This window comes from Hemiscyllium ocellatum, chromosome 13, assembly GCF_020745735.1.
Source record: "Hemiscyllium ocellatum isolate sHemOce1 chromosome 13, sHemOce1.pat.X.cur, whole genome shotgun sequence".
Lineage (NCBI taxonomy): Eukaryota > Metazoa > Chordata > Chondrichthyes > Orectolobiformes > Hemiscylliidae > Hemiscyllium > Hemiscyllium ocellatum.
The window spans coordinates 41,027,379-41,051,853 of NC_083413.1; the positions used below are offsets into that span (position 1 = coordinate 41,027,379).

The following is a 24,475-nucleotide window of genomic DNA, read 5'->3' on the forward strand; positions in this document are numbered from 1 at the left end:
GTTCTCCTTTCAGCATTCTGAAGGAACCATTCCTTGATCCACTCCTAAATCAACCAGAGTAGCTCGTCCCTTGCCCATATCCTATTCACAAGCAGATGCAGAAGTTACAAACTAACCTGTTTTGTCTCCTCCCTTCCTATATTTCAGGACTGCATCTACTCCAGGTGGAACAATGTTTTTCTTTTGTTTGCAATTTGATGTATTGTAGGCACTTTGCATGACAGGGACTCCATTATACTTTTCAGAACATCTCTATTCAGTCTGCAAGCATGACCCTCCGAGCTTCCAGTTGCCTGTCATTTTAATTCTCCACGTCAGTCTGTTTCTGACCACTTTTGCTCTTGACCTCCTACACTGCTTCAATGAAGTTCAACGTTCACTTGAGGAACAGGAATTTGACAGCCAACATTTCACTCAACAGTTACAGGTCATAATTTCTGCCCTAGTTTTTTTCAGTTGGCAGATGTTGATGATTCTATTGTTCTCAATTAAATTAAACCTTGCCAAGAAGATTCCTCTTTCTGTTTTATTTGTGTCCTGTTTTTAAGTTTGCGCTACCTCCCTTTGTCATTTAATCAGTCTTGCGTTCCATGCTATCATAGGTTTTTTGTTTTCTTTTCACTTCTTCTCCCATCCCTTTCCATTATCTCTGAATGCTTAAAGTCTATTATACTGCTAATTTTTTCCAGTCCAAGAATATTTCCCAGAAATATTAACTCAGCCAGTCACAAAGTAAAGAGAAACGCACTTAGTGTTTTCTGCTTTTATTTCTGGGAATCAAAATTATTTGATTACTGCTTCCTGCGGTCCCTTAGCTGATCAGGCACCAAATGTAATGTTGTCCATCACAACAAATCGCTCAGTCACGTACTCCTGACCAAAATGACTGAGTCTTAAAGCCCATATCTAACAAAGTACATGACAACATTGGTAGGAGTTCTTAGCCGTTGTGGAGGTAAAAGAACCTTCTTTGTATTGAGAGCACTCTCCGCAGTGGTGTGTGACATTGTGTGACTCTTTGCTAAATGGCATAGATCCAGAACAGATATATCTATCCGTTACTTTGGACAATCAGAAGCAGAATTATATTCACCATAGTCTGCAACCTCAGGCCTGGCATGTGAAGAGTATTCCAAAAAAAGATTCATGTTGGTCTCTGTTTCTCTCTCCACGAGTGCTGCCAGACTTGCTGAATTTCTAATGTACTTAGTTTTTATTTCAGCACATCAACATCTGCAATGTTTAGCTTTTATGTTAGCGCAGAAAACATTTTGGCTGCAGTACTAGGTGTACTTAATAAGAAGTTGCCAATCTAGTGAAGTTAACATGCATGTTAAAACATGGAAACAGCAAAAGAAAATAAGCAATCCCACATCAAAATTCTGCAGTTCTACCACACCCTGTTGTGAATAGTGGTTGTCAGTTAAACAGTTAATGGAAAGAGGAGGCAATGTGAACATCCCCAGCTTCAATAATGTGAGAATCCAGAACATGCATTTAAAAACAAGGCTGAAGCATTTGCAGCTATCTTCAGCCAGAAATGTAAAGTAGTAATCGATCTTGGTGTCCTTCTGAAGTTTCTACCATCGCAGCTGTTGTTCTTCAGCCTATTCATACAACATAATGTCAAGACACACCTGAATACATTGGATACACTAAAGACTCTGAGCTGCACCAATATTAAAAGAGTAGCGCCAAAGGCTTGTGCTGCACGACTAGTGTGGTTCTAGCCAAACTGTACGGCACAGCTACTTCTGAAGAAGTCCTACCAGATGCAAAGCATTAATTCTATTTCTATCTCCATAAATGTTGCCAAACCTGACTTTCTCTAACATTCTCGAGGTTTTCTTTTAAATGCCAAGTTTGACTGAACTGTTAGCCAGCTTTATGTGTATGGTATTCTTACAATTTACCTAACTATGAACTGAGTTCATCTAACCATATTTTCTATTTTAGATAATGATGGTATTATCGTACAGTTATTTGGTTGAAACTCCCCCGACACTGATCTCACCTGTGACAGGGAGAAATGTGGAAGATGATTGCTGAAAGTGCAAAATAAATCCAGAAAAACTGCAAGGTAGAGTGACATGAAGCAATTATTGATGATGCAGAAGAGTAAAATAAATTGACTGCAAAGGTAACTTGAGAAATGAGAAACTATAGGAGCAGAGAGACTATTTTGGCCCATTTGCTATGTCTGAGTTCGAAAACAATATACCTCAGTTATTTATTTCTCTCACCAAATGCCTAACTATTTTCGAAGTTAGCCTAAATCATTCTGTGCAATCTATCAAAATATCTCACCTGTTCTGAGCTTCATCCTGTGTTCCCTCATTCTGATTCCTGTAGTCTTTGACTCTTCTTGCTTTTCTGACTCTCTGTACCACTAGAACTATGGTAATATCTGACTGACTGAATTAAAGGTGGGAGGTCAACTTACTTCTGAGATTTCACTAGGTGAATTATATATGCTCCAGCAGAACCATTTCTTAAAATGTACAGATATTTCACCTCACAATCAAGAAACTTGCTAATGTTTTAATAATAACCAAAGTGGAGTACTTTAATGAGTGCTACCGCAAGTGGCTCAGCAATACCATGACAGTTCCAGCTGCTAGACTGAGTTTGTAGCAGTCGGTGAGGGAACATCTCAGTTGACCTCAGGCTCCTACGACTCCTCATACATGTCTGTTCATGATCCTTGGCAGCATCAATAGGGGTGAACATGACAGAATTATTGTGGAGACAAATTACTGTCCTCACATTGATAGTGCCACGCAGCTCAGTGGTAGGTACAATCACAGTGTTAATTAGGACAGACATCAAGAAAGATCTAGCAACTCAAATTTGGGCATACATCAAGTACTGTGGGTCACAAGTAACAGTAGAATTGTCTTCCACTATAATCTGCAATCATATGGCCCAGTGCAACCCCTGCACTCTAACATTACCATCAAGCCAGATCACTGAAGAGTGTAGCAGGGTATCCTAGAGCAAAAATGGGGTGTCAACCTGGAGAAACGACAACTCTAGAGTACTTCCATACGAACAGTGGAACCATTAGTTAGGGCTAAGTGATCCCACAACTGCAGAATTGGATCTAAGCTCCGCAGTTCTGCTGCGTCCAGCTATGAATGGTAATGGACAATTAAACAAGTAACAGGAAGTGCTTGCTGTACCTATATCTGCACCCTTAATGCTGGAGCCATCCATCAGTGAAAAAGACGAGCCTGAGGGATTTGTGTCCATCCTCAGCCATAATTGCTGAATTGATAATTTTATCATGGCTTCTTTCTGAGGTTAGCCAATCTTGGAAGACATCCTTTAGTCAATTTGATTCACTCCATTTGATATCAAGAAACTGCACAGGGCACTAGATACTGCAAAAGTTATTGATCCTGATAATGCTACTGGAAATTTTTGCTTCAAGTCAAGCTCTTCCAGTGCAGCTACATGACAGTGTGGATGATTGCTGAGGTATATTCAATCCACAACAAGCAGCTCAAATGTAATCCACTGAATTACTGCCCTCAAAGTCTACTTATAATCATATAAATGAAGGAAAAGGAGCTGCCAACAATGCTATCAAAGGAATAGTCTACTCACCAATTCTTAGCTTGGGTTCCACCAGGGCCACGCAGCCCCTGATGTCATTATAATTATGGTTCAAACACGGACAAAAGAGCTGAACTGCAGGGACAAGGTGACAGTGACTGCCCTCAGTATCAATCATTTCAGCCCCACGACTTCACTGAAGGAGTTCTCCGGGGTATGACCTCGACCCACCCACTTTCAGTTGCTTATTAATGACCTTCACACTATTATAACATCAAAAGTAGGGGTGATCTCAATGTTAGTCCCATTCGTGTCTCCTCAGATACTGAAGTAATCCATGTGCAGCAAGACAGCAAATACAGCAAGACCTGGACACCATGTAGGCTGATAAATGGCAGCTAATGTTTATGCTATGCAAGTGCTAGTCATAATCAGCTTCATCAAGGGATATTCTAACAATATTCCTTGACATTCAATATCATTATCATTTGCTGAATCCCCACTTTTAACATCCTGGAAGTTACCATTGACCACTGGATCAGCCTTTATAAAATACTGTTGTAACAAGAGCACATCAGAGGCTAGGAATTCTGCAGCAAGTGAGTCAGCCCCCTCTGTTTCACCAATGCCTTTCCACTCTCAAAGCAAATCAGGTGTTCTCTTCGCTTCCCTGATGTGTGCAGCTCCAACAGCACTTAGGAAGCTCAATACTGTGTAGGACAAAGTGGCAATTGTGACTGGCATCTCACCCAACACCTTAGACATTCACTTACTTCACCACCGACACAGTGTTTGCCATCTATAAGAAGTATTGTAGTAACTTACTAAGGCTGCCACAACAACAATTCCAAATCTGTGACCTCTGCTACCTAGAGGACAAGGGAACTTGCTTGGAGGAGAGAATGGTGTTAGATTAACTGGGAAGGGATCATCAGCTTGAATGGGGGAATCGAAGAATGAATTGAATGGAAAAAGAGAAAAGCTGCATAGACGACAGTACTTGTGCCTCTGAAAGAATTGGCTTGTGGAGTGTGTTGAATGGCTAAGTTGAGCGATGGGTGTGGTGAAGTAATAGTCTGAACAATATTAGAAATCTAAACATTACTTTTGTTTCCGATTTATAATTAAGTATCTATATTATCTGCTGTCTCAATTTATTTGAAGTTAATTGCATACATCATTTTTAGTGGAAGATTTTTGTTTATCTGGGGTTGTAGTCCTGTTTTTCCATTAACACATATTTTGTGTAGTCACATTTAGATTTCCTCCTGTTGATTTTCTTGTGGTTTTATTGTTTCATCATAGAGTCATAGAGATGTACAGCACGGAAACAGACCTGTCTATGCCGACCAGATATCCCAACCCAATCTACTTCCACCTGCCAGCACCCAGTCCATATCCCTCCAAACCCTTCCTATTCATATACCCATCCAAATGCCTCTTAAATGTTGCAATTGTACCAGCCTCCACCACTTCCTCTCGCAGCTCATTCCATACACGTACCACCCTCTGTGTGAAAAGGTTGCCCTGCAGGTGTCTCATATCTTTCCCCTCTCACCCTAAACCAATGCCCTCTAGTTCTGGACTCCCTGACCCCAAGGAAAAGACTTTGCCTATTTACCCTATCCATTCCCCTCATAATTTTGTAAACCTGCATAAGGTCACCCCTCAGCCTTCGACACTCCAGAAAAAACAGCCCCAGCCTGTTCAGCCTCTCCCTATAACTCAAATCCTCCAACCCTGGCAAAATCCTTATAAATCTTTTCTGAACCCTTTCAAGTTTCACAACATCTTTCCGAGAGGAAGGAGACCAGAATCTCACGCAATATTCCAACACTGGCCTAACCAATGTCCTGTATAGCCGCAACATGACCTCCCAACTCCTGTACTCAATACTCTGACCAATAAAGGAAAGCATACCAAATGCCGCCTTCACTATCCTATCTACCTGCGACTCCACTTTCAAGGAGCTATGAACCTGTATTCCAAGGTCTCTTTATTCAGCAACACGCCCTAGGACCTTACCATTAAGTGTTTAAGTCCTGCTAAGGGTTGCTTTCCTAAAATGCAGCACCTCACATTTATCTGAATTAAACTCCATCAGCCACTTCTCAGCCCATTGGCCCATCTGGTCAAGATCCTGTTGTTATCTGAGGTAACTCTCTTCGCTGTCCACTACACCTTCAATTTTGGTGTCATCTGCAAACTGACTAACTGTACCTCTTATGCTCACATCCAAAAAGTAGAGGACCCAGCACCGATCCTTGTGGCACTTCACTGGTCACAGACCTCCAGTCTAAAAAACAACTTTCTTCCACCACCCTCTGCCTTCTAACTTTGAGCCAGTTCTGTATCCAAATGGCTAGTACTCCCTGTATTCCGTGAGATCTAACCTTGCTGATCAGTCTCACATGGGGAACTTTGTTGAATGCCTTACTGAAGTCCATATAGATCTCATCTACTGCTCTGCCCTCATCAATCCTCTTTGTTACTTCCTCAAAAAACTCAATCAAGTTTGTGACACATGATTTCCCATGCACAAAGCCATGTTGACTGTCCCTAATCAGTCCTTGCCTTTCCAAACACATGTACATCCTGTCCCTCAGGATTCCCTCCAACAACTTGCCCACCAGTGACGTCAGGCTCACTGATCTATAGATGCCTGGCTTGTCCTTACCACCCTTCTTAAACAGTGGCACCATGTTAACCAACCTCCGGTCTTCCGGCACCTCACCTGTGACTGTCGAAGATACAAACATTTCAGCAAGGGGCCCAGCAATCACTTCTCTAGCTTCCTCCAGAGTTCTAGGGTACACCTCCAATATAAATGAAGGAATGTAACATTGTAACTCAATTTACAAAGCCCATGAAATTATAATAGTGACTGTCCAATTTCCAAACACCCAATTGATAAGGTATTTGGCAACTGAAAATGATAAGGAAACCTCAGACATTTACATTAGATTAGATTCCCTACTGTGTGGAAACAGGCCCTTCAGCCCAACAAGTCCACACCGACCCACCGAAGCACAACCGACCCAGACCCATTTACCCCTTCACCTAACACTATGGGCAATTTAGCGTGGCCAATTCACCTAACCTGCACATCTTTGGACTGTGGGAGGAAACCCACGCAGACACAGGGAGAATGTACAAACTCTTCACAGACAGTCGCCTGAGGCTGGAATCGAACCTGGGTCCCTGGTGCTGTGAGGCCGCAGTGCTAACCACTGAGCCACCATGCCACCCCTCTTCCCATTCCCCATGGCTGTTGCTTCCTCTTCCTCTTCCATCCACCTCTCCAAAACATAGACCATCACTACTCCAGCAATATGCAAAACCTATAGTTGAAATTCTGAAGTATGAATACATGATGTGTACACAATTTTCACCAAGGCTGCCAAAGGTCATCCAGAATTTTGAGAGTTTCTCATCGCATACCTGTATATAATCTAGAGAAAATATTTGAAGCCTGTTTAGACTAATGCAGAATATCCCCATAATTCAGTGAACAGTCAACTCTTTTGTGTGCTGATAGCTAAGGGGTGAATGTCTCCCCTTTGTGTGTTCTTTGAATAATGTTGCAAAATCTTATATGTCCATGTGAACCATCAGTACAGTTCAACAGCTCCATCAACAAATGTAACCTTAAACAATGCATCAGTACTGCAATAGTATTGACCTGGATATTTTAGTTTAGAAAATGAAACCTTATGTCAGTCTTTGAATAGTATTGAAGATCAAAGTTTTTCACGCATCATACATGACGTTACATAGCATTAGTCATTATAAAACCATTAATCTTTCCCTTTAATTAAGGACTACCTCAAATGTACATAGGTTTCCTAAAGTTATTCCAGTAAAATATCCAGGAGCAAATAAACTTGCAACAAAGCTTACAATTTCTCCAACAAAAACAGAAGTTGCTGAAAAAGCTCAGCAGGTCTGGCAGCATCTGTGCAGAGAAATCAGGAAAGGTCACTGGACCAGAAACATTCCTGACTTCTGTTGGAGAAATTGTAAGCTTTGTTGTGAATTTATTTGCTCCTTGATATTTTATTGGAGTAACTTTAGGAAACCTAGGCTGAGCTTTTCCATCAACTTCTGTTATTTGTTTGAGTTACAGTAACCGCAGTTCTTTTTGGTTTTTACTTACAATTTCTCCCACTGAAATGATGCATTGGAAGAGGCTTGATTTATTGCAATCCAATTCAGTGGCATGAACAGGAATTGATTTTCCCTCCAAAGGAAAGTGCAGAGTTTAGCCCATTGGAACTTTGGAAAAGAATTATCTGCAGTCACTTGAGATTTATTAAATGCCTTCCTAACATGGTTATATTACCTCTCAATGCCAGCACCCCTTAGCAGTGAATCTCAGTGGGAAATGTTGCTGGGCTTCAAGTTGCTATACTGATATTCCTCAGAAAACTGGCAGCAGTACATTTCAAATACACTGCAAAATGTCTATGCGTAACTGAAAAAAAGTCTAATATTCAGAACAATAGAGATTGCGATAGATGCAGTAATAGTATCCTGGGATTCAGTTTTCAACCATTTGGGCTTTGTTTCTGTGTCATCATCTGAAACATTTAATTAAATTACTGCTTTGTAGTTTGTCTTTATCATTGTTTGTCGCCCATTCATGTTCTATTTTCAGTGCAGTGTCGATTCTTCTTTGTAATGAAATTCCTTTTTAACAATTTATTTGCACAAAAGTAATCTGTTTGTTTTGATTCCAGATCTCAAGTCAATGTTGCTGTTGTGAGACTTCAAGCATCATCTGATATGCACATTTTTTGCCATATTTAATGTGAACACTTCTGAGTCTATTTTTTGTACATTTTGGCAACTGTGAAAATTAACTGATATTCTTTTGCTGTAATAAGATGTTAGGAAAACAATATTGAGATAATATAAAATGTGAACAAATGAATGCAGTGTATTCTTATTTGTTCCAATTCTGTATCAATATTTAGATAAGTGTACACATTGTAAAGATTATATTTTAAATTACAAACATTGTGTCTACATTTGCTAATAAATCACTGTTAAATAAACTGAATTTTGGAGATAAACTTTTTTTTGCATTGTCAGATATTAATGTTGTAAAAGTAAAAGCGATTGTGATGGATGTCACAATGTGTATCTATTTACTTTTCATCATTGTTTGGTGTTGAAGCCTAGCATTGCTGTGTTAAAACCACCAGCATTTGAGTTAATTTACAGTATTTCTGTTTACAGTATTTTTGAAAAGAAAATTGCTAAAATGAGCCTTTGGTGGAGTCTCTCAACCTCAGGTCTTACGTCCATTAGACCTTGAAAATCATGCCCTTTGAGTATCTGCAATTATTTTCTGCCACCCAACTGCCTGTAATTCTTGGGATTGAATGAGAGTTGGCTTGTGATTATGGAATGAGGCAGAGGGAGATAAAATCTCACTGCACCTCGACATTCAAGTTTGTTGCTGACCATTGTTTCTCTTACACTAATCTGGTTGAGATTCTAACTCATTTTGATAGGCCATATATATTTGGACAGTGCTTTTGAAATTCATTCCTGGGACTGAATGAGGAGTAGAAGGTAACAACTAAATTTTCACCTTGTTTTTTCAAATTTCTAATGATCTTTTGTATTATTCTAGTTTTGTTTTGATCCTTAAGCATTTTTTGGTAATATTGCTAGATAGGTGAGTAGCTTGCCAGTCAATTTTTTTTTGCTTTTCATCAGTACATATACTGCCAACATCCTGGTCATGTATTGCTCATGTACTGCTAATCATCAGAATGCCACAAGAATGCTGTATGATGAGTTAACCTTAAAATTAGTGATAAGTCATTCAAGGGTATTGTCAGGTCACACTTATTTCCACAAATTATAGTGATGATATAGAAATCTCTTCACCAAAAAGTGTTACAGTTAGGTCAGTTGAAAATTTCAGAACTAAGATTGATGTATTTCAATGAGTGTTGGAGCAGATTTGAGAAATTTGATGGTCTTCTGAAGGAATGGTGGGTTTGAATTCCACCATGGCAGAAAGTGGAATGTGAGTTAATTGAAAATTTCAAAATAATGGCCTAATGATAACCATGAAACCTTTGTCAATTGCAGTAAGAACCCATGTGGTTCACTAATACCTTTTAAGGCTGGAAATTGTCATCCTTAACGGGTCTGGCCTGCATGTTACTCCCACAGTAATGTAGTTGACTAGTAAGTACCCTTTGGTATTCCATCTGGTTTCATTTCTTCAGATTTTGTAGTGGTCGGTACAACTGAGTGACATGATCAGTCATTTCAATGTCAGTTAAGAGTCATGTAGATTACACCAGTAAAGATAGCAATCCTCACCTGTATCCTGGATTCCTCTGCACAGCTATCCAGCAGTAAGTATTCAAAGCATAGAACTACCTGAACTACCCCAGAGATCTGTGAAGACTGTGTTCTAGAATATATTCAAGGAATAAGTTTCATCTACAAAGGAGTTGAAAGTTATGGGCTGCGAGCGGGATAGTGGTGGTCTGGCCACAACAAGACCAATATTGATCTTATTGAAAGGCATAGCAGGCTCAAGAGGCAACGTCTACACTTGCTCTTAAAAATTATGTTTTTACTGCATTTGCAAATGTGAATCTGAAAAGGTTTTCAATTTTTATTGCGCTATATTACTTTTAAAATAAATTGAAACGTAAGGGTAACTGTGTCTGGTGAAATTTCATATGTACCCAATTCTTAATTCTTAATGGGGATGTTCCATATATAGAATAATGGCAATAGTCAAGCAATCCATGTTTATAACATTCATTACAAATTACTAACAGAAAACTTGATTAGGAAACCACACAAGTAATAATAGTATAACCGTGTCCTGCTCAAGGGCTTTTTTTTTTGGCAACTCCAGAATAGCTAAGCATTTTCTTGTTTCTCGGTGTGTTGTGAATATTTGGAATTTTCTATCCTAGAGGCCTGTGGAAGCTCCATCTTTAATTATGTTTAAGGTAGAGATCAGTAATCAACATCTATCAGTGGCATAAATGGTTATGGGGATAAAAGGCATTGAACTGCCCAAATCACCCATTATCTAATTAAATATCAGACCAGATTTGATGGGTTGAACAGACTATTCCTCTCCCTACGTTCCTCTCAAGTGCACATGGATTTGCCTGTAATGTCTTAGTGATTTTATGAAACTTAAATTATCTAGTTGGAGACCAACATGAAAAGCTTGGACTGGGAATGTGGGAATGTAACTTGTTCTTTGTGCACTCTAGCTATCTCCAGATGTTAGAGCAGCAATATCATCAAAGACTGTTTCCCCCAGGGTGTTTTGGTGATATGCTTTCCTTTATTGGTCAGAGCATTGAGTACAGGAGTTGGGAGGTCATGTTGCAGCTGTACAGGACATTGGTTAGGCTACTTTTAGCATGTTGCGTGCAATTCTAGTCTCCTTCCTAACGGAAGGATGTTGTGAAACATGAAATGGTTCAGAAAAGATTTCCAAGGATGTGAGGTATATGGAGAGGTTGAATAGATTGGGGCTGTTCCCTGAAGCGTCAGAGGCTGAAGGGTGAGCTTTATAGAGGTTTATAAAACCATGAGGGGCATGGATGGATAAATAAAGAAAGTCTTTTCCCTGGAGTGGGGAAGTCTAGAACTAGAGAGCATAGGTTTAGGGTGAGAGGGGAAAGATATAAGAGTCCTAAGGGGCAACTTTCTCACGCAGAGGATGTTATGTATATGGAATGAGCTGCCAGAGGAAGTGGTGAAGGCTAGTACAATTGCAACATTTTAAAAGGCATCTGGATGGGTATATGGGCCAGGTGCTGGCAAGTGGGACTAGATTAGGTTGGGATATCTGGTCAGCATGGATGAGTTGGACCAAAGGGACTGTTTCCGTGCTGTATATCTCTGACTCTCGAGAGAGAGTCAGACACATTTTTGTCTTATGATGGTGTATGGATTGAGTTGCTTTTGCTTTGGGATTGGTGGTCATCTGATGATTGTAGTGATTGTAATGAAGTCAGCCAGGTAGATCACATAGAATAAGTTCCCTGAGTGGAGCTGTTAATCAGGTCCAATCAGGGATTCCTGGCTGAGAGAGACAAACAGTAAGAGGGCAGGAGGCTGTGGAGGGGGTCGTTAGGGCCGACTGCCTGACCCTCTTCCGCGGTTACGTTTGGGCCCAGGTGTCCTTGGAGAAAGAGCACGCGGTGTCCACCAACACCTGGAGTTGTTCAGGGAGAGGTGGGTGCTGCAGGGAGTGGAGTGCATCATTTCCCCCTCCAACGCTATTTTGACTTAGTCCTTGCCCTCCCCTTCACTGTTTTGATCACACAGCATTGCCCTTTGATGTAAAGGGCACTACTTGTCACAGGCCACTCGGGTGTTTCCTTTCTTCCTGGTGGTGGAAATTAAATAAAGATTTGTGCACTTTGTGTCTCTCACTGTGTCTCACACCTACACACACACACACACCATGGGTGCTGGGGAAAAATAAGCAAAAACAAAAAAAGGAAAATAAAAAGTATTTTGATGTGAAGGGCACTGCTTGTCACTGGTCACTTGGGTGTAGAAAGAAAAACAATGAAAAAAAAGCAAACAGTAAGAGGGCAGCGGGCCGTGGAGGGGTCATTAGGGCTGACTGCCTGCCCCTTCTCTGTGGTTATGTTAGGGCCCGGGTGTCCTTGGAGAAGGAGCACGCGGCATCCACCAACACCCTGGAGTTGTTCAGGGAGATGTGGGTGGCACAGGGAGTGGAGTGCATTATTCCCCCCTCCAACTCTATTCTCATTTAATCCCTGCCCTCCCTTTCACTGTTTGATCACACAGCATTGCCCTTTGATGTGAAGGGCACTGCTTGTCATTGGCTACTCGGGTGTTTTCCTATCTTCCTGGTGTGGAAATCAAATAAAGGTTCATGCATCTTGTGTCTCTCACTGTGTCTCACACCTGCGCGCACACACATCATGGGTGCTGGGGAAAAGTTAGCACTACCGCAGTTAGGCGGTAGTGTGGGGGTTTTTAAAAAAAAGAACAGGATAAGAAAAAAAGAAACAGGAGTGCCAGAGCTTCTGTTCACCCTGAGAGCTAGCTCAGTGTGTGTGCAAGGACTCTCCTCCTTGACTGTGTCTGAGAGGAAGGGGACTGTCATTGGACCAGCAGCCCCACAAAAAAAAACAAACAGTAAGAGGGCAGCAGACCGTGGTGGGGGTCATAGGGCCGACTGCCTGCCCCTCTTCCGCGGTTATGTTAGAGACTGGGTGTCCTTGGAGAAGGAGCACGCGGTGTCCACCAACACCCTGGAGTTGTTCAGGGAGAGGTGGGCGCCGCAGGGAGTGGAGTGCATTATTTCCTCCTCCAACTCTATTTTGATTTAATCCCTGCCCTCCCTTTCACTGTTTGATCATACAGCATTGCCTTTTGTGAAGGGCACTGCTTGTCACTGGCCACTCGGGTGTTTTTCTATCTTCCTGGTGGTGGAAATTGAATAAAGATTCGTGCACCTTGTGTCTCTCACTGTGTCTCACACCTGCACACACACAACATGGGTGCTGGGGAAAAAATAAGCACTACCGCAGTTAGGCGGTGGTGTGGAGGTTAATAAAAAGAAAAAAAGAAAGAAAAACAGGAGATCTTCACACCTGCACACACACACAAGATAAAAAAACAGGAGGGTCAGGGGTTCTGTAAGAACAAAAAAAACAGTAAGAGATTCTGTTTATTCTGAGAGCTAGCTCTGAGGAAGCTGGACAAGTGTCAAGTAATACACACATGTAAATAAAGGGTGACTTGATGACAGGATTCCAGTTTCTCTCGAGTTAGTTCAGTGATGACAAGAAAAGAAAACGCTCTAAAAGAAACTCACTTGCAATAGTCATCTTTGAATTGATGTAAGCATTTCTGGCATCATGTCATTATTTGGGAAGCTTGACTGGTTTGAATCTGCCATTGAAGACTGAGCCCAGTATGTGAAAAGAATGCATTATTGTTTTGGACAAATGACATTAGGGCAGATGTAAAGCAACGAGTAATTCCCTGACAGTTTGTTTTCTCGCTGTTTTCTCTGTTAGGAGCCTAACTTCTCCTGAGGCAATAGACACTAAAGCTTTTCAAGAGCCGGCAGATTTAGTTATGAAATATTATGACCCCAAGCGGCCTCTAGTTCTCTTATTCAGTAGTTCGAGATCGAGGGAAATCCTTTTGACGAGGTTAAGACAACAGGCAAAGATGACTTTAGTGTAGTTTTCCCTTGATGAGATACTGAGAGACTGTTTGTTTGGTATGTGGGATTAATGATGTAAACAAGCACAAGTGCCTACCAGCCAAACCCCAACTGGACTTCAAACAGACATCACATGGGTTCTAGTCATTAGAAAATGCAGCAAGTGGAGTATATGAGTTGCAGGGTATATTGATGGATACCCTTGCCAGGCTGACTGAGTTGGGGGACACCACTTGAGTGAAGGCAGTTACATAGCCTCACTCAGCACATATCCTGAGCAGAGGGGCATAAGGTCAGCCCACAGCAAAACCCCAAAACAAAGTCAAGCCTTGGCCTAACGCTTAACATTTTCTTCAGTATCCAAACTAGGAAGCCGTCGCAGCTGTTGCTGGTCTGCAGACTCGAGACAGCAAAAGAGTCTCACAAGGTCAGAATTAAGTAAGAGAACTCATAACCTAGTAGTCAGGGAAGCTCAACTACATCTGGATTGGAACAGTTATTTAATAACATTCAAATCAGAATCAATCAAAATAAAATCTGGGTTTTACGGTCACCTGGTTTTAATGGAAATTGATTCTGGTGTTGCAGAACCGGTCTTTAACAAAATTTATTCTTCACCCCAACCTTCAGTTTGTGGATGACCTTGGCTAGACTAAACCTGTACTAGGGAACCCTTACAGGTTAGGGGTACAACATCAATTCCAGTCTGTTGTAAGAAGCAGTTGGTTCAGTTACCACTGTCTGTAAGCCTGATGGTGCAGAATTAGTTGAGAAAGATTCACCTGGATTGGCTGAACATATTTTTGATTAGAAAACAGATGAATGAGTGAAGTCCTAATTAAATACTTGGAGGTTTGTCAGGAAGGCCAATAGACTATCAAAGGAGCCAAGGGCACTTTGTGTGTTGACCAGGAAGCAATTCCATGATACTGCAAGACCTGCCATTTGCCTTACGGGCAGATGTCAGAAGACTGGACAGCAAAGGAATCATTAAACCATCCAGTTTGTGGATGGACAGCAGCGGTCATACCGATTGTGAAACCTGATGAGTCGTTTCACCTATGTGGGGATTTTAAACAAATGGTAAATAGCTTCTTGCAGCTGGATAAATATTCAATGGCTTACATAGATTTATATGCAAATCTGGCAGGAGAGGGACAGGTGTGGCTGTCCATTAGAAAACTGGACATGAGCCATGAGTGGTTAAATGAGGATTCCCAGAAGTATTCTACAATTAATACCCATGAGAGTTTGTATGGATGTATGAGACTGCCATTTCAGGTATTATTAGCCTGTGCCATTTTTTCAGCGGACAATGGAGAACATCTTATCAGGTCACCATTTAAGTGGATGACATGCTAATAACGGAGAAGATCAATAAAGTGCACATAGAGAACTTGGACATAGTCCTTGGACTTTCTGAAAGGTGGCTGTTTGCCTTAGAAGAGAAAACTGTGTTCTAAGCACCCCAACTGTCCTCTGCGGGCTACATAGTCGGCAAGACCAAGTTACACCTGTTGGAAGATAAAGTGAGGGCGATGAAAGGTGTCCCAGCTCCCATATATTTACTGGATCTTAGGTCTTTCCTTGGATTAGTGAATTATTACTGAAATTATAACCTGTCCTCCATCCTGGCCCCTTACATCTGCCATCGAAAAACGGTCAGCTTTGGAATTGGTCTTGGAGCCGAGCTGTAGACTTTAAGGAAGTGAAGAAGCAGCGATCATCATCAAAGGTTTTAGCACACTATGATCCCATATGAAATTTGGTACTGATGTGCGATGCCTCACCATATGGTGTCACAAAGCTAGTCTCTTTTTTTCCTAAAAGATATTCCTTGGCTCAAGGATACTCTATCCTTGATTTATTTCAGAGGGGTAATAAACCAGGCCGGGCTCCAGTCAGTCTGGTTTGGTACAGAGAGTAAAGGATATTGAGAGGCCTTTTTCTTTATACGTAAACAGATGAGACTTCAGGCCAAAGTGGTCATGGTTTTGAAGTGACCTGTATAAAGAAAGGGCAGTGCTCAGTTCTGTAGCTGAGCTGAGCAGGTTAGTTCAGTCCAGAGCTGGTTGGGAGTTCCCCTATTTTTCTCCTAGCCCACCAATACTGTGATTTTTGTGTGACTCACTTTATTACAATTAAAACACCGGAGTGTTCTAACTTCTTTGTCCCTCTTAAGGGTTTCTTTCTTAACCTATGCTAAATTATTCTTATGATCTTCACTGAGATCTACCTTTCCCCTTCTACATAAGGATTTCTCTTTGCCCCAATTTCTATCTCTCATGGACTGCAATTGATTGTGGATGCCAAACCGTGTTTTATGGATCAGCTCATAATCTTCAGCTGCTAACCTTGCTGTTTTAACTCTCTGCTCTTCCACATGACTTTGCATCACTTCAGTCAGTGAATTTTTGGGGGCATCAGAGGTTTGCTCGATTTTAAAGTTCTTATCCATCTATCAAAATTTCTCTGTTTGATCCTTTCAAACTCAATATCGATTTGATGAAGGTCCCTCCTTAGATTCCTGAAATGTTGTCTATAGGCTTCGGTACAAGCTCATATGGAGTTAAAATGGCTTTTTTTTATCTCCTCATACTCTCCAGATACCTCCTCTGATACGGATGTGAATACTTCGCTAGCCCTACCTACAAGTTTTGTTTGGATCAACACATTACCACTGGCCACTGAATTTGTTCAGCCAACCTTTCAAATGAGATGAAAAAGGCATCCACATCCTTCTCATCAAATTTAGGCAATGCTTGAACATACTTAAACAGCTTCTGACTGCCAAGGGCTTGCTCATCCTCACTGAGCCTACCCTCAGCCTTTACCTCCAGCCTTTTAAGCTGACTTTTCTTTTGGGTAGACTGACTTCTGTCGAGGTTCTTGATTCTGTTCTTCGTGTTTCATTGAAGATCAGAGCTCTCTCTTTTTCTTTCTCTGCTCTCTCTTTTTCCCTCCCTTCTGCTGCTCTCTCCTTTTCTCTCTGTTCTGCCACTTTCTCTTTTTCCCTCTCTTCTGCTTTTAATCGTAACTCAAACTGTTTCATTCTGCTGCCCTTTCCTTATCCCTCTCCTCTAACTCAAGCTGCTTCATTTGCAATTGAATTCTTGCCATCTCTATAGATTCTGATGGTTTTTCCTGCAGGTTTAAATGCTGAGCTGCTATAATTATCTCTCCTTTCCTCACAGAAGCAGGTAGCTCCAATTCTAGCTTCTCTGCTAATTCCTGCAGCTTGGTCTTATTCACCTTTTGCAAAATTTCCAAAGTCACCACATCCACTTCCAGAAAAGTTTTGATGACCGAAAGAGCCATTCCTATCCCAAGCTTTGTCTAAGCAACCAAACCAACACCCAAAACAAAGACACTAGCACCTACCACTCGCTGTTTAAAAATCCCACAAAGGGCCCCCAATCTGTTATGGACTCGGCCAGACCACTCAAAACATTCTCAAGCAGGCAACCCAGACCCTAACTTTGTAATTTGTTTTGGTAAGCGTACAGTGGAAATTACCTGGAGTAAGTTAGATAGGTTGACTACCAGGTTTAAAAGAGACAAAAAATTTATTCACAAAATTACGCAATGAAACACAAAGAACAGAATAAAAGAACCTCTACAGAACTCAGTATATCCAAACTAGACTTACATAAGCTGTTCCGAATATACCTAACAGTCCCAACAAGCAAACCCCCTTGAAATACTTAAAAAATGAAGCATATGCTTATTGAAGTTGGAAGGGGAGAGAGAGAGAGAGAGAGAGAGAGAGTCCAGCATTTGAGGAAGAATCTTGATTGATTGCGTAGGTCCCCTACCTCAAACAAAAAGTGAGAATAAGTATTTATTAACAATAATGGACGTGTCAACTAGATTTCCAGAAGCAATTATGCAACATCACAGCTAAAAGGATTGTAGAAGAATTAATTAATTTTTTAACTAGATATGGACTGCCAATAGAAATTCAGTGAGACAAAGGATCAACCTTCACATCCAAACTATTCAAGGAGGTTCTGGATAACTTGGGAATAAAGCAATTCAGATCTACTGTGTACCATCTAGAATCGCAGGGAGCATGAGAGAGATGGCATCAAACACTGAAGACCATGTTGCGGACTTATGATCAGGATTATCTAGATGATTGGGATAAGGGAGTTCCATTTGTATTTTTTGCAATCAGACATGGATCCAAATGAATTGACCCATTCAGTCCATTTTAATTAATTTTTGGGCATGAAGTAAGAGGACCATTAAAATTGATTAAGGAGAAATTAATCAGTCAGAATTTAGAGACCACCCATTTGGACTAGACATCAAATCTTAGAGAACGATTAGAGCTGGACAGCATTTAAAAGTATCATAGCATACAATGTACAAATTCACAATTTTGCAACTGGGGATAAGGTATTGGTGTTACTTCCAGTAACAGATGAGCCTTTAAAAGCCAGATTTAGTGGACCATATCAAATTCAGAAGAAATTGAGTGAGGTGAACTACTTGATAAGGACTCCAGACAGGAAGCAATCTCATAGAATGTGTCATATGAATATGCTCAAAAGGTGTTTTGATAGGGAAGGGAAGCAAGAGGAGAAGGTGTTAATGATTACAGCACAGAAGGAAGAACCAAGTTCAGAGGATTCTGAACTGGACATTGTCCAATTTAATTTGAGTAATGAGGAAGTTGTCAAAAATTGGGATGAATTATTGAGTTACTTTCTACAAAAAAATCGAAATGACCTGAAACACTAATTCCTATCACATGGGGAGATATGCAGAAATAAATTGGGAAGTACTAACCTAATTGTGCATGATGTAGATATAGGAGATTCAATTAAGCAACATCTTTATAGGCATAACCCTGCAAAGTTGGCACAGGTTCAGAAGGAGATAGAGCGCATGCTCCAAGATGGCATAATGGAAGTGAGTTACAGTGACTGGAGCTCACCCATAGTCATGGTGCCAAAGCCAGTTGGTACCCATAAGACCATAGGACATAGGAGTAGAAGTAAGGCCATTTGGCCCATCGAGTCCACTCCGCCATTCAACCATGGCTGATGGGCATTTCAATTCCACTTACCAGCATTCTCCCCGTAGCCCTTAATTCCTTGTGACATCAAGAATTTATCAATCTCTGCCTACTATCGCAAGGTCAATGCCGTTTCAAAGACTGATGCATATCCAATTTCATAGTTGGAGTACTATGTCGAAAAAGCAGGACAAGCAACTTACATTTCTAAGTTGGACTTTTTCAGAGGATACTAGCAAGTACCTCTGTTAGAGAGAGCAAAGGCAATTTCAGCTTTCATAATACCAAATGGACTATATCAGTTCAAAGTCATGCCACTTGGTATGAAAAACGCTCCAGTCACAAGTCAGGGACTGACTAATAAGGTCATTGCTGGATTACCCAACTGTATGGTGTACATCGATGACCTGGCGATTTTTAGTCACTCATGCAAGGAGCATTTACAGCATTTATCGGACTTAGTCGATCCACTTCGGAAGGCAGGTTTGGTGGTAAATCTAGCTAACAGGGAATTTGCCAAAGCCCATGTCACCCTCCTGTGCCATATTATTGGACATGGACAAATGGTCGCACGGATGCAAAAATGAAAGTTATTGGGGAATTTCCCAGACCGTAGATGAGAAAAGCAGTACTACGGTTCCTGGGATTGAATGGATTTTACCAAAAGTTTGTGCTGAACATTAGCAGTGTGGCTGCTCAACTCACCGAATTGTTAACAAAGGGCAAGAAGTTTCAGTGGACAGTGGACTGTCAAAAGGCATTTCAAAGCCTAAAAACTGTGTTAACCACTGCCCCAGTATTAGCCACACCAGATTACATAAAGCCTTTCAAGGTGGCTACCGGTGCCAGTGATGTGGGTGTTGGTGCGATATTCCTGCCGGAGGATGACGAAGGGATAGGAAGACCCACCGGGTATTTTTCCAGGAAGTTGAATGTTCATCAACAGAAATATTCAATGGTGGAGAAAAAGGCTTTAATCTTGGTGTTGGTATTACAACATTTCAGTGTTTATATTACCAGCAATGCATCTGAGACAATTGTATACTCTGATCATAACTCATTGACATTTGTGGAAAGTTCTAAGGACAAAAATGTTCAAGGATACACAGTCCTTGATTTTTTTCGGAAGGGTAATAACCCATGCCGGGCTCCAATCAATCTGGTTTGGTACAGAGATTAAAGGGTATTGAGAGGCCTTTTGTTTTTATGTAAACAGATGAGACTTCAGGCCACAGTGGTCACGTTTTAGAAGTGACCTGTATAAAGAGAGCGGAGTGATCAGCGCTCTAGCTGACCTGAGCAGTTTAATTCAGTCCAGAACTGGTTAGGAGTTCATCAGTGAGCTATATGGACACAAACTCTCTCTGCCCTTCCGACTTCAACCTGTAAGCATATGTTCCATTTTTTAACTGTGTTTCAAGGGGGTTTGCTTGTTGGGACTGTTGTGCATATTCAGAACAGCATATTTAAGTCTAGTTCGGATAGATTGAGTTCTGTAGGGGTTCTTTATTCTGTTTTTCAAGTTCCATTGTGTAATTTTGTAAATAAATTTTTTGCCTGTTTTAAATCTGGTAGTCAACATTGTTAACTTAATCCGGATAATTTTCACTGTAACTTAACGAAACAAATTACAAAGTTATGGTCTGGGCTAGTTTTGAGGGGTCTGGCCTGGTCCATAACACTGGTATTGAAGTAATATTGGCTTACAGATGACCTAATGGAGAGGAACACCCAATAGCATATTCTTCCTGGAGTTTGGGTGATTAGTGCAAATATGCTCAGATAAACAATAAAGGCTGAACTTCAGGGTCATTCAGGCGTGTCGAAAATGAAGATGTTGGCAAGGATTCTGGATAATCCAATATGGATGACAGGAAAAACCGAGGCTGTAAGCGCTGCTCCTTTTTTTTAGATATTTTCAGTGTTGGAGCTGATTTCCTCGAATTACGGAGCAGTAATTGCTGGTTTATAAGTTGTTGCATTGTTTTAGAAGTTTGACGGGGTTAATAATCAATGCTATTTTAAAAAGGAGGGAGACAAACAAAAGGCACTGACCATGCGAATCAAATGGAGAAATAATCCCATGCTGCTATCTGACCAAGCATTGAATCTGCGCAGCTGACTGTTCTGTGGTTTGGTTACAAGTATCTCTGGACATTGGAGTTCATCTAAGAAAAATCAACAAACAGTGAAATTCCCAGCTGACCTTAGAGAAACCTACATATGAGAGCTCACAGCAGGGAAGCAGCTAAGTGGCTTTTTGAAGAATAACCATACTGAAATGTTTTGTAAATCTACAATAATGAGTCAAGTGTTTTGTTTTATTGAGATCTGTCTCTTGATTAAACTTTAAAAGTAGAAAACATTGATACTAAATTAGCCTGGTGCAGCTTTTGTTTTAGTTATTTTCTGCATCTGCAGATTGTTAAGGCACAAAGATGGCTTTTAGTACAGTCAGGTCCTCTTCCTGTCAGATGTGGGAGATTGGGGAGAGTTTCCATGTTCTGCTGATTATGACTACAGGAAGCAGCAGTTAGAGGCAATGAGGAATTTATAGGAGCTAGATGGTGTGATAGATGGCAGTTGCACAGAGTGTGATCAACTGAAGATATAGCCAGGTAAAATGGGTTGCCGCTAGAAAAGGAAGGAGAGTGAGACAGGTTGTGCATGATTCTCCTGTGGCTATCCCGATCTCAAACAAGTGTGTTAGGGAAATGTAGTACTGACAGCCAGGTTTCTGGTACCAATGTAACAAGGGGTGCGTCAGGTTCCAAGTGATCAATTGGGATAGAGGGTCTCTAGCCAGAGGCACAGACAAATGTTTATGCAGCTGATAGAAAGAAATCAGAATGGCTTGTTGGCTCCCTGGAGCCAGGATCAAGGACATCTAGGAGAAGGTGCAAGAGATCATTGTACACATCGAAACCAACGACACAGGAAGGGAAAAGGATGAGATTGTGAGGACAGAATAAAGAAAGTTAAGTAGGAATTTAAAAAGGAGGTCCTCGAGGGTAATAATAGCTGGATTATTCTACATGTCACGAGCTAATGAGGGTAGGAATAGGAGGATATGTCAGATGAATGTATGGCTGAGGAGTTAGCGCAGGAGAGAAGGATTCACATTTTGGATAATTGGGATCTGTTCTAGGGTTGAAGTGACATGTATAAGAAGGACAGATTACATCTGAATTGGAAGGGGACTAATATACTGGCAGGGAAATTTGCTACAGCTGCTACAATAGTGAGAAAAATTATCAGTCTGAAACTGGTACAATTAGATAAAGGAGTAAATCAAACAGTCAGGGCAGACAGGAACAAAGCAGAGAATGAGGTAGGACTGATAAGCTCGTTTATTTCAAGGCATGAGGCCTAACGAGTAAGGCAGATGGACTCAGGACATAGTTGGAACATGTGACTGGGATGTCATAGCAATTGCAGAGACTTGGCTCAGGGATGGAAAGGACTGGCAGCTTAATTTTCCAATGTACTGATTAGGGATAGTCAACATGGCTTTGTGCATAGAAAATTATGTCTCACAAACTTGATTGAGTTTTTTGAAGAAGCAATGAAGAGGATTGTTGAGGGTAGATGTGATCTATATGGACTTCAGTAAGGTGCTTTCAATAAGGTTCCTCATGGAAGATTTTTAGCAAGGCTAGATCACATGAAATAGAGAGAGAACTAGCCGTTTGGATACAGAACTGACTCAAAGGTGGAAGACAGACAATGGTAGCGGGTTTTGGGAAGATATGTAACTCAGATTGAGGTTTTGGATGTAGGTTTGCTCACTGAACTGGAAGGTTTATTTTCAGACGTTTCATCACCAAAGTAGGTAATATCATAGTGAGCCTCTGGATGAAGCACTGGTGGTATGGCCTGCTTTATATTTCTGTTTATGTTTCATTGGGGTGGTGATATTATTTCCTGTGGTGATGTCATTTCCTGTTCTTTTTCTCAGGGGTGGTCAATGGGATCCAAGTCAATGTGTTTGTTACTAGAGTTCCGGTTGGAATGCCATGCTTCTAGGAATTTTTGCGCGTGTCTCTGTTTAGTTTATCGTAGGATAGGTGCATTGTCCCAGTTGAAGTTGTGTCCTTCCTCATCTGTATGTAAATACAGTAAATACAACTGGGAAATTTTGCGCCAAAAACTTTACTTGCAAATGCCACAGACCATGAAGGGACAGACACAGTACAACAAGCCATAGACTTCAGACAGCGACAAACACAGAAAAGGAGAAAAACTAGCCCTCAGAAAAAAACTAGTCTAAACTTACATAAAACAACAACACAAACAATACAAAAGCATGGATACAAAACTTATCTGACTGACTCTTATCTGACACTGAAAAAGCCATCTTAGTAAGACGATTAAATTACAACTTCCAGGATGCAGACAAGAAAGATTTCTTAGCAGCATTAGAAACAACACTAAAAGACAACCAACTCACAGAAGAAACTCAGCAAACCATCAGACAGACAGTCACACCAGCATTAAGCAGGAAAAAGGAAGGAAATACACTCAATACACAACAAAGGATAGCACCAGAAGCACTGTTATCCCACCTGCAGACAAAGGACACTTGACAGTCATTTTAAATCAAAGAGACTCCATTGAGAAAGCGAACACACTATTTGCAGATCCCAACACTTACCAACAAGTGTTAATAGACCTGACCCCACAACTAGGAGATGGGTGAGATACTAAACAAATATTTTGCATCAGTGTTTTCTGTGGAAAAGGACATAGAAGATATAGAATGTAGGGAAATAGATGGTGACATCTTGAAAAGAGTCTATATTACAGAGGAGGAATTGCTGGATGTCTTGAGACACATAAAAGTGGATAAATCCCCAAGACCTGATCAGGTGTACCCTAGAATTCTGTGGGAAACTAGGGAAGTGATTGCTGGGCCCCTTGCTGAGATAATTGTATCATCAATTGTATCAGGTGAGGTGCTGGAAAACTGGAGGTTGGCTAACATGGTGCCACTGTTTAAGAAGGGTGGCAAGGACAAGACAGGGAACTATAGACCTGTGAACCTGACAGCAGTTATGGGCAAATTATTGGAGGGAATCCTGAGGGACAGGATGCACATGTATTTGGAAAGGCAAGGATGATTAGGGATAGTCAACATGCGCTTGCGTGTGGGAAATCATATCTCGCAAACTTGATTGAGTTTTTTGAAGAAGTAACAAAGAGAATTGATGAGGGCAGAGTGGTGGACATGATCTACATAGACTTCAGTAAGGGGTTTGACAAGGTTCCCCATGGGAGACTGATTAGCAAGATTAGATCTCATGGAATACAGGGAGAACTAGCCATTTGGATACAGAACTAGCTCGAAGGTAGAAGACAGAGGATGTTGGTGGAGGGTTATTTTTCAGACTCGAGGCCTGTGACCTGTGGAGTACCGCAAGGATCGGTCTTGGATCCACTATTTTTTATCATTTATATAAATTATTCGGATGTGAGATCACAGGTATAGTTAGTAAGTTTGCAGATGACACCAAAATTAGAGATGTAGTGGACAGCGAAGAAGGTTACCTCAGATTACAACGGGATCTTGATCAAATTGGTCAGTGGGCTGAGAATTCGCAGATGGAGTTTAATTCAGATAAATGCAAGGTGCTGCATTTTGGGAAAGCAAATCTTAGCAGGACTTATACACTTAATGG

At 41.0% G+C, this 24,475-nt stretch overlaps 1 protein-coding gene across 3 annotated transcripts in view; it reads left to right on the top strand.

Moving 5' to 3' along the window:
* mfsd8l1 (major facilitator superfamily domain containing 8-like 1) overlaps window positions 1–8,491 on the top strand; it is a 78,119-nt gene extending 69,628 nt beyond the window's left edge. For 2 of the 3 annotated variants that reach the window (XM_060834130.1, XM_060834131.1), the window contains 2 exons: window positions 1,957–2,080; window positions 8,298–8,491. In XM_060834130.1, the coding sequence (XP_060690113.1) occupies window positions 1,957–2,049 (93 nt within the window). In that variant the 3' untranslated portion in view covers window positions 2,050–2,080; window positions 8,298–8,491. Of the gene's footprint in view, window positions 1–1,956; window positions 2,081–8,297 lie in introns of those variants that run through there. The other variant, XR_009645328.1, reaches the window with a different exon arrangement.
* Window positions 8,492–24,475: the final 15,984 nt, after the last annotated feature.